The sequence below is a fragment of the Tauraco erythrolophus genome, chromosome 6 (genome assembly GCF_009769465.1).
Source record: "Tauraco erythrolophus isolate bTauEry1 chromosome 6, bTauEry1.pri, whole genome shotgun sequence".
In the NCBI taxonomy this organism is placed as follows: domain Eukaryota; kingdom Metazoa; phylum Chordata; class Aves; order Musophagiformes; family Musophagidae; genus Tauraco; species Tauraco erythrolophus.
The window spans coordinates 54,412,995-54,424,012 of record NC_141470.1 but is presented as its reverse complement, the minus strand read 5'-3'; the positions used below and the strand labels follow the sequence as shown (position 1 = coordinate 54,424,012).

General features: G+C 44.9%; 1 protein-coding gene across 1 annotated transcript; it reads right to left on the bottom strand.

Moving 5' to 3' along the window:
• Window positions 1-834: 834 nt before the first annotated feature.
• CALM1 (calmodulin 1) lies at window positions 835-10,783 on the bottom strand. The gene is made up of 6 exons (XM_086614047.1): window positions 10,749-10,783; window positions 7,620-7,650; window positions 6,555-6,698; window positions 4,360-4,466; window positions 2,713-2,848; window positions 835-2,481 (listed from the first exon to the last, which is right to left on the bottom strand). The coding sequence occupies exons 1-6, from the start codon at window positions 10,749-10,751 to the stop codon at window positions 2,453-2,455; spliced, it is 450 nt and encodes a 149-aa protein (XP_086470173.1). The 5' UTR covers window positions 10,752-10,783; the 3' UTR covers window positions 835-2,452.
• Between the last annotated feature and the right edge of the window lie 235 nt (window positions 10,784-11,018).

Sequence of the window (11,018 nt, the reverse complement as noted above, 5' to 3'; positions counted from 1 at the left end):
AGCACACCGAATAAGCTAAAAGCAGCTGTTCTTAAATGAACTACCCTACCAACCGTGAGTGAACGACAGATAGATGGTAAGAAGCATTTACCTACTAGACAAGATCTCTCTGCACACTCAGGCAGAAGTAATTAGTTCAGAGCAGCAACCATTGCTCCTAGCTCGCCTGCCTCTTGAGTACGTTCTCTTTAAAAGCTGGTCTACAGAAGCAGTGCAGCCTTTCCCAAGCACTACTAAAGTAGCAGTTTGCTGCTGCCATGCAAGACTCTACTTTCCAATGGTAGTCAGACATTCCCATCATCATGGCCAGTTTGCTAAGACAGCAGACATAGCCATAGCAAAAAGCCTTTGCAATAACTAGAGATCTAAACAAATTGCCTACATTCAGCCCATCTAACTTTTAGGCACTTGGTTAAGCTGTCTGGGTCCCTAGTCACCCAGAACCACACCCCTATACCCCCCCCCCCGCCCCCCGAGGAAAAAATAAAATCATAATTGAAAAAAAAAAATCACTGAAGGCAGATAGTCTCAATTGCCTTCTGGAGGTGTCTCTTGACCCCCACTGAGCAAAGCTGCATTTCAAGCAACCAAGTTCTTAACACAGGCACCTCAGTTAGACAGGATGAATGGAGACTTGCATCTCTTTCAAGAGATAGTATCAATACTCTCCAAAACCAAAGGCAATTAAGCAATTAAGGTTTGCAACTCGTTACATTTGGAAACAAACTTACAGGCAAGTAATTAAGCTGCAGTCCCTCCCTCCCAAGCATAGAAGCCTTCCACATGGAGGCTCTGCTATTTAAAAAAAAAAAAGCATTCTTCTTTCGAACAAAGAAGAGTAGACACGGCTGCTTTGCCACTCATTCATGGGGAAGCTGAAGGATCAGAGAACACTTACTCAGAGACCTGGAATGACTAAGCACTGCTAGTGCATGCAAAGCAGAAGTAACAAGATGGTTTTTAAATTAACCCTAGTCCTCTTCTCCACCCCACAAAATTCATGCAAGTGTTTGAGAAGATAGTCAAGACATAATAGCCCCACTTTCCAAAAAGGCTTAAGTTTGTTGTTTGTTTTTTTTTACATATTGTAAAAGAAATGTCCTCTTGTTTTCTTTCTGTGGGTAGAGAAATGCATTTTTGGCATGTTTGAAAATCATAGATTTCTATGAAGTCCATGCTGTTCAAGTTCTCCAACTAGTTTCTATAACCTGTCAAAAAACATAAGCAACCTACACATTTCCCCAGTATCAACATGCATGCTCAGAGCTCTCCACTTTAGTGAAATGAGGTGTTACTTCTGTGCTGATAGTTGACGAGTCAGCATTACACGACTTTGAGACCAACTAAATTAACATTGTCGTAATATGAAAGGCAAGCACAAGTTCATTTATTTATAGCAAAGGTCTTGGGTTACAGGAGGTCAGTTCTTGCCATCTTGAAAAGATAGGGGATAACTTATTGCATACATGTGCATTATAATTTAGCAGCAAGTCATTCATAGAAACACTTCCCTCCTACTGCTTTTTTGGTTTATTATCTCAATTATATATATATTTTAGCTTTACAAAGCATTTAACACCACCTTTAAGTTAATGGTCTTTTATTGGAAAAAAAGACTAGCATTTACAACTTGGAATGGACATAAATTGTAATATCTTGAACAGCGATGTTGATAGTTGTGCTGAAGTCCACAGGCTACTCCGCCAGCTCCAAGTCATGGTACAGAAGGTTTTAAAAATATGAGAGTCCAAAGATGCTCCCTCGGTGAAGGTTTCTTTTAAAAATTTTGTGAACGGTAACAGCCCGACACCCGTTTCACTATAGTGCAATGCAGACAATGTTAAACCAGTATTTTAACACAGACATGCCATCCATAGTTAAGATCATCGTATTTTTGGAGCACACTGCTACGTACAGGAGAACCAGTCAACCTTTAGGGCATTTTCTCTAAAGTTTTGCATCCTTCAACCATTTTGCTGCATACCATCCTGAGGTATAAACCAATTTTGAAGTAAACCAGCTATGACAATTTATACTACAAATTGAACTAGAATCCACTGTTGAACAAAAGAGTGGATCTTTTAGGTTATTTTTTTTTCCTTTTAATACAAATGTCTGACTGTGCTCAATTGTCAAGCTGCATGCATGAAAAACTGGCCAGCCCAAACAGTGTAATAGTCATTAGCAAATGGAACTTTTGAGTTCACTAAGTGCTTCCTTTTTTTTTTATTTTCAAGGTAGTACAATTATTTATATTTTAAAACTGATGTTTAACTTTATCTTTTGGGGACAGGACCACCAACCATTACATGCAGTTTGTGGACAGAAGGTATTCTGACATTCAGTTTTGCTATACAGAAACAGAATGAATAAATGAACATTTTTTTGCAAGAGGTAAGTAAAAGATTCAATTTGATTCTTCTAGAGGAAAAAAAGTGTAAAGGAGGTCTCTTCACTTTGCAGTCATCATCTGTACGAATTCTGAAAAGATAAAAAGTCATTGTGATTTATTGTCTCTAGAGTACTCCAACTGATAAGTTTCTTGAACACACTTGGCATAAAAAAACTCCCTTTTTTACTGCATCTAAGTTTTTGTCCACAGATGTGGACAATCAAATAAACTGGTGTCAAGTACTAGAAATTAACATCTTATGCAACAGACTTTCACTCAATCTGATAATGGCTCTAGAGTCAAGACAAGCATCTTTTTACCTTCATAGTTGACTTGCCCATCCCCATCGATGTCTGCTTCTCTGATCATTTCGTCTACTTCTTCATCTGTTAGCTTTTCTCCTAAGTTTGTCATAACATGACGTAGTTCTGCTGCACTAATATAGCCATTGCCATCCTGTGAGGAAAGAGTTGCACATGATCAATAATCCTGACATTGACTAATTCTGAAACTACATTTAGGTTTTCAGCAACTGCTTCTGAACTAGCCCTATGACACTTAGGATAAATACACAGACCTGGTATGCTGTATAACCCTATAGTAGGTACTAGTCCCCTTGCCTTACGAACCATGCATGCCACCATGTCCTCCTATACAATTATTGTACTGTAATAATATCTGCATGTCTGATTTGTAGCTGTGATAAGCTATTTTAAATGCTTTTAAAGAGCTTTCAAAAATAAACCCGAAAAAAAAAATGAGTTTTGTCTGGTCTCTACTGTCCAAGCAAGGCCAAAACCAACCCCACCAATTTCCCAACCAGCAAGAATAAAGTCAGCTTTCTCTTCTGTGTAACTCTGTCTATAACCAGACTGTAGGTGGCTACATTAGGTTTCTTGGGTAAGATTATATAGAACAAACCTTCAAAGAAAGCATTTAAATTCTACTCATAAGGAGTTATGAAAAGCTTCGTGGCAAAAAAAAAAAGGCAGAATGACACTAAGTCAGTGTTCCTACTAGTACTATCCAAACCTACAGCTCATCCCTAGCCATTTCAGAAATTGTCCTCTTCCATCTATAGGAAGAATATATGAGCTTAGAGCAGGAATTCATATGGCCATCACCAATAGATAAGCTACATCAGTGGCTTTAAGCACAAGTCTAGTCTGCAGAAATAATCCCACAGAGTAGATAAAGTACTAACCAAACAATCAAAACATTTCCTCTAGCACGTTTTCCAGCTAAGTCCTAGAGACTGTCGCTTTTTTTCCACAAAAAGGAAAGTAGTAAGGCCTTCTTCCACACATGCACGTGCATCAGCTTAGCAGCTGCACCAGCCACAGCTCAACATCGTATCCAAGCAATCCAAACAGGAGAATTCCTATTCTAGAAATAATTGACTTTCATAATGTATGCCCAGGTATCCTTAAAGACAGAGGGAGTTGAGCTCTTAAGTTTTTCTGAAAGCAACCTCAAAGTCCACATCTTGAAAACAGAATAGGCAATATCTCACATCCTCCTGAACACTGATGACATCATCTTAGCTTCAAAAGCTTCCATAAAGTATAAAGCCTTGTGTGCCCATGCAAACATTTCTCCATTCCCTCAAAATCAGAAGGTGCAGAAAAATTCCACCCCTCCACTCCCCTCCCCCCCCCAAAAAAAATACAACAACAAACCAACACACACCCCCCAAGCATTAAGTTCTGCTCATCTCTGCTCCTAAGGAAAGGCCAGAAAGTTTTCCTCATGGATCAGCCTAAAGCCTAGACCTGCTGTGTTAAGCAGATAGAACCAGTCTGCAACAGTCCTCGTTCTGTTTCCAGAACAGTCCCTGCTTTGTTTCCAATTCCTCTGCTTCTACTAGAGGACTTATTTTTTTTCTTCTAGACAAGAAGACGGAAAACATCGAGGAGAAAAATTAATGTCATTACTGCTTCTAAAGAATATTTGTGCTTTATTAATACCTTATCAAAGACTCGGAATGCCTCACGGATTTCTTCCTCGCTGTCTGTGTCCTTCATTTTTCTGGCCATCATGGTTAAAAATTCAGGGAAGTCGATAGTGCCATTACCTTAATGAAAAGAAACTTCCAAAAATTAAACTTCCAGGCTTTTCTTTATGCAAAAAAAAAAATAATCTGGCATTTAATTTCAGCCAGATTGGCAGATCCTCTGTAAACCGTTCTTACGGGAAAAACTAGATCTTCTCCCTCAATTGCTACTGCTGCCCATTTGCTATTAAAATGTGCAGCAGCCACTGTCACTGCAGCATTTCAGCACAACTAAATCAACCATTGCCTTCTCTCCAGGTCAGGCTATACCATTTGCCACCCAAGCTACAAGTAAAATGCCAGCCTGATACTCCAAGGTTAACCAATACCAAGACCTCTCTTTAATTCAAATCACTCCCCAAAATCGATCATTTAGTTTCTTTAGAATCTCCCAAACGCTGTGGGAGATCTTAGAAGGGAATGTATTGTATTATAAAGCTGGGAGTACAAATCCAAGATATCTAAAATTTGAAACAGTTACACGTCACTCAGCTGCTCATGAATACTTGTTCCTTGTTAAAAAAAAATCAACTTCCTTATCAACATATTGTACACTCCAAAAGTAATGCACCATTTTAAGAGGCCACAAGGATCTTCAAATTCCAGTGACAGGAGAAAAGTTGCCATATTTAGTATTTCTGATAAGTTATCAGAAGGTGTTCTTATAGGTATTTCACTGCAAAACTGAGAATCCCTAGTAACATCCAGGACTCGCTCCTAAGATTTTAAGTCCTTAATTCAAATTAAGGATTCAAATTTCAGGCTGCTCAAAGCAATGAGAAAAGCGGTATGAAGAAGAAAAGTTCTTTAGAACAGCAGAAACTAGACTTGTACACTCAGGATTCAGCCCTGTATGCCAAAAACCCCTGCATTACGTAGTTCACTGTGCAACTAAGATCCACCCATTGCTTGAAGGAAACTCACTGGGTGAGTATAGCAAAGCAGCTAAATAAATGCAGTTTAAGAAAACCTTTAGAGCATAAGGATTCCAGATAGAGACATACAGAGGTATTTATCACCACGATCAGCTTTATCTACCAGCTAAATCTGAATACAGGTCTTGTTCATTGAGGATTTTTCAAAGCTGAGTACATGTAGAGTAAGAGCACAGCATTCTGCCATAAAACAAGTTTAAACAGATGGGCAGGCAGACTTATGTGAAGTCCTCAGTCTCCTTTCATTTTTAATCTACCAGCGCAGCATTGCAGACTGCAATCTGTAGAAGCCACTACACACAAACTCTACATAGCACAGCAAACCCTAAAAGTTTTTCAGTATCTGGACCCAAGAGTTAGCAATTAAGGTCAACTGACACTTTCAGGAAAGCAGTTGTAATTAATGTAGTCTGATAAACAGATAATCTATAGTCTTGCCAATATACTTTCACTCTTCTTGTACAGAGGTATTAGAGAAAAAACACTAACACGACCAACATACAAGATCAAAGCCTTGGCACCACTGAGCAGGAAAAAGCATTTTTCATTTTTGTAACTGTTGGCCTGACTGGAGTCTCAGAAATGAAGTGTGCAGTTACCCTTTCTGGCATCCATTTAAAATAATTCTGACAGATTTGGTTCCAGGAAAGTTTTTCTGCTTTTGCCTCCAAATCCCTCCCCTCTATCTAGTAGCGATCTACCACAGTCTCTTCCTGTTGTGTTTTCAGTTCTTGGAAGTTTAACACTATTCCACTCCTACCACGTTTTTTGGCCTTAGACAAAAGCACAGGCCTTAGCACAGCTATTAAGACCAACAGAGGCTGACAAAACATGTATAGAAAAGCTGGGTGGAAACACAGGTTAACGGCAGGTCAGGGCAAGTCAGATAGCAACAGGAAGCCTGTGACCCATCAAATATTAAAGACAAACAGCCTAACTTTGTTTCTGCCCATCCTCTTTTTTAGATTCTCACTAATATGCTAGCATCTTTGACTGCTGTGCAGAGAGCAATCAAAAAATTGACACCCCTCAGTGTAGAGTCTATCAAGCATTTTTAAATTGCTTCAAGAGATCAGTATCACAGAATCTTCTCTATGCAGTCCAAGCCCAGGTATGGAGGTCATACATACTTTAAGATGATTACAGTACTATTAACTACCTTTCCAACACTTACCATCAGCATCTACCTCGTTGATCATATCCTGCAATTCTGCTTCTGTTGGATTTTGACCCAATGACCTCATGACAGTTCCCAGTTCTTTTGTTGTGATAGTACCATCACCATCTTTGTCAAATAGGGAAAAGGCTTCCTTGAATTCTAGAGGCAGAAACAGTCCCAGTGTTTAGTAACATCACCAGCATAAAACTGCATACTAAAAACACACTCCACTGACAATGCCTGCTACAATTTCAAGAAACAGTTTATCTAACTGTCCATTCATTAAGAAAATTAGAAATCTCAAATAAAAAATCACTTACAGTACCAACACATGATTTCCATAGTATATTCAAACTTATATCATGTGGCTGCTATCTGCACTACACCTCTAATGCATTTCAACATCCTCTTGGTTGAGGCACAGTTGCACCATGAACAGCAGCTGCTTGGGATAAGCAAAGGGACCCACTGGTTCCCTTCAACATTAACAGACTTACAGGAATAACAAATGTTGTCATTTACCACTTATTTTTAAGGCAACGGACAATAAGAATTGATGTCAGCCACAAGTAGATGACTGGTCTCCAGAAGGTCAAATAATGCTCCTTTTCCTAACCAGTCTGAATTACAGACATTCTGTTAGAAGTTATTTAAAAGACAATGGTTTACATTAATGTGTAATAAATCCATTTTAGGTTTATTTGTGCCACTTCACTTCAAGTTTTATGTTCACTTTATTAAAGAGTACCTAGGTCTGCTTTAACTCCAAGAAGTTCACTTGAGTCTAGCAATTATTTCTGTTTGCAAGAAATCTAGAAGGACTTAGCTCAAGTCTGAAAGTCTAAAAAAATCATTATCTGTAATCCAAGGAACAAGCAGTCTAATTTAAGAGGCAATGAACCAGTAATCTTCTGGATTTTTTTTTTTCTTTAAAAAAAAAAGTGTGCTTTTTAAAAAAGCATTAGTACAGATTTGAAATTGTCAAGGTTTTTTCCCCATTATGTTTGAGATAATTTGTTTTCTTTTAGTCACAAGGAGTTAGCAAAAAAAAAAAAATTAATTTCTTATCAAGACACTTACCAGCAATCTGTTCTTCAGTCAGCTGATCGGCCTACACGGAGAATAGAACATTTTAGAATATTGTTTACCTCTAGCTATGTCAAGCCACAAGACGCTTCCTTCAGATTTCAGTAGCGATTTATCGTTACTTTCACAAAAAACACTTTCAGCCCCTGGAATTCTGCCTCTGCAAGAAGACTCCAGTCCCCTACACCACACAGCCACTTCCAGAAGCATAACCTGTTTCGAACCCACACACGAAGAACCAGCCGTGCCACCTTTCGACTTGGCGAATCCGATGTGGTCAAGTGAAGGACATGGGACAGGCTCCTCGCAATCGGTCAGAGGGGCGTGAAATCCTTAATGACACGCGGTTGGGGTTTCACATCACGTCAGATGTCACCTCCAGCAGCACAGCGACCCTCACCCCGCGCCGAGGCGGGCCCGGGCACGCTGGCGGGCTAGTGACGAGCGTGCCACCTAGTGACATAACGCCGCTGATGTCAGCCCTCCCCCACCGCACCGCACCGCAGATCAGCCTGCTGGAAGCTTCACGGAAAGGACCGTGCTGCGAGACGAGGAGGAATTACTACTCCGTCTTGTGGAGATTTTTTGCTCTCTCTGACAAAGAAAACGCCAGTTTTCGAGCATCACGTTACTTTTCCGTTCAGCCAAGCAATTTAAGGTGCCTCACGCTGATACGCGCGTTGTTTTATGCATCATTTTAAGTGGCGAGATTCAGAACGCCTGCTTATGACCTTCGGTACGTGAAGAGGCCGCTGCTGCATCCAAAGGTACACGGCTCAGTGGGCAAAATGGGCTCTCCCAGAGCTTAACTCTGCCAGCCACATCCTTCCAGAAGCCTCTCCCTTCTGCACGAATAGAGCCATCACCCAAAGCTCTGCTCTTTAAACTCAAAGGAGCTAACCAGTTCTTTATGGAAAAAATGTGCATTTTCCTAGTAATTAAAAAACAAAAGACATCTGGGTTTTGCATGCCTAGTTACAGATACTGGAGAATACAAGGTATTAACTCCTTTTAAACTCGTTTTATTGGACGGCTTTTACTAATAGAACAGGAAATTTTGTAGGTCAGAGAAGGCAAGGCATCTGGTAACCCTTTTGTCCTAAAATACCATTATTCAAGTACAAAAACCACTTAACTGCAGTAAAGAGCAACAAATACAATGGAGAATTAACACGCTATACAATCTGTTAAGCTTTTTGCACAGGGGAACAGGGTAGGATTGAAAGCCTGCTGTATATGTTAAGTGACATACACATTTCACCTGTAAAGAGGTGTCAGGATTTTTTTTTCTTTTAATGTCTGTATGTAATGATTAAACAATTCCCCATACGCACAGTGGGCTGAAGGTGAAAAGGGTAGAAATGCTAACAGCTAAAGACAGAGTTCGAATTTAACAGATCTTTAATAACAGCAGAAAACTTCTGTTCAAAAATCCAGTTCAACCCTCTGTGCTCTCTTTTGTCGTTTTCCAGAAAATGCAAGGTTTTACTTAAAGATTATCTAAGGAATTTACATAACAGACTCAGTGCCCTGCAGAACAGGAAACAGAGCCACACCTCGGCAAAAACCTCCAACCCTCAGCACCAGCTCATTGCTCACTGGATGTTTCTAAAAATCGAATTTCGAATTAAAAAAAAAAAAAAGAAACAAAAAAAACCCAAACCACCAACCAAAAGAAGCCACCTTCGCACACTCGGCGATGCCAGAAGCACGCAACCCGACCCCAAACCGCCATGGGGTTCACCTTCCCAAGCAACAGGCACAACCACTGCCCGCTCGCCCCAGCTACAGGACAAAGGTACCCAGGGCTGGAGCCATCACCCCACCCAGGCAAGTCATCAAATCCTGTCCTGGTGATGTCAGCCTCCCCCGACGGGAAGGGGAGATGGAGAGACAGAGCCGAGGAACACCCAGATTGCCAAAACGCGATTAGAGGTCAGCCTGCGACTGTTTCACTGTTCTCGTAGGAAGCGAAAAAACCGCCGGGAAAATCCCAGCCCTTCCTCTTGCCCTCTTTTGCGAGGAGCCCGGGTTGGCACCGCAGCGCCCGACGGCCCGGGGATGACGCCAGCTGCTCCCGGAGCCCACCGGCGAAGCGTTTCGGGAGGCGAGGCGGAGCGGGAGGCTCGCAGCCCGCCGAGCGCAACAGGCGCCCTTCCCGGCCAGCGGCCGGCAGCCGCCCACTGCTGCAGTGCGTCCCCGTTTCCCCTCCCTCTCCTGCCACCGGCCGCACCACGTCCTCATCCTTCAGCCAGAAGGGCGCCTCGGCTCCGCAGCCAGCCTTCCCCATCCCCTTCCCTCCCCTCCCCTCGGCGGGGAGGGCAGCGGCTCTTCCTCCGCAGCCCCCTGGGGGAGAGAGAAGGCTCCGCCGAACCCCTCCATGCGGGCGTTGGGCCGTTTCCAACCGAGCAACGCGCACTGCGCCCCGGTCCCCCCCCAGCTGGGGGTGCGCGGGGGCCGCGGAGGAAGAGGAGGAGACATGATGTAATGCAGACAACGATGGGCTTCGCCGCCGCTGCGTTTTTTTGGCGGATGGGGGGGCGAGGGCGCAGTAACTGCAGCGCGGTGCCCTCCCCCGGGCTGCCCCCCCCCCCGCCCCCGCTCCCTGCGCAGTGCAGCTGGTGCCGGAGCCGAGCGGGATCCTCGCCCGCAGACCCGCGCCCCGCCCGGCACGGCCCCCACCCCGCAACGCGCCCTGCCCGGCGCAGGGGCCGCGGCCCCGGGGAGACGCGCCCGGCCCCTTCCGGAGGGGAGCGAGCGCCGCATGCGGGGGAAGGCGAGGCGCGGCCGCAGCAGGAGGGCGCGGGGCCCGGGCGCCCACACGGCAGGCCCCAGGGAAGGAAGGAAGGAAGCGGCGGAAGAGGAAGGGCCACAGCTCCGCGGCGATCCCGCGCAGCGCGGCGGGGGGGCGTCCGCAGCCACCAGCCCGCTTACCCCGCGGGGACCCGGCCGGGCAGGGCTGCGGCCTCCTGCCCGCGGGTCTCTTACCGCCCCCCCCAGCCCCGTCCCCGGGGAGAGCCCGGCTCCGCCGACCTGACCGTCCTCGGCGCCGCAGCGACCCTCCAGCGCGCCAACCCCACGGTGGCCCGGGCACCCTACGCCGCAGTCGGTCGAGCTACCTACCATGGCGCGGCGGGCCCGGTGGCGGCTGCACGAACTGCGCGACCACGAGCGGCGGCGGCGGCTGCCTCCTCCCTGGCGCGGCTCGGAGAAGTGCTGGGGCTGTGAGCCTGCGCCGCCGCGCTATATATGTAGCGCTGTATCCCTCCGCCGGAGCGGGGCCTTTTTCTCTCCTCCCCGGCGCGGTATGTGTGAGGGTGACTGCGGCGAGCAGCCCTGCCCCCTCCGCGGCCTGGCCCCTCCCCCAGCGGGCCCGTTTCCCCCCCCCCCCGC

Excerpts from the sequence above, each read along its gene's own strand:
- CALM1 (XM_086614047.1), bottom strand. Across the intron at positions 6,699-7,619 it reads GACTGAAGAACAGATTGCTG|AATTCAAGGAAGCCTTTTCC; the intron begins GTAAGTGTCTTG and ends TTCTGCCTCTAG. Across the intron at positions 2,849-4,359 it reads CATTCCGAGTCTTTGATAAG|GATGGCAATGGCTATATTAG; the intron begins GTATTAATAAAG and ends CTTTCCTCACAG.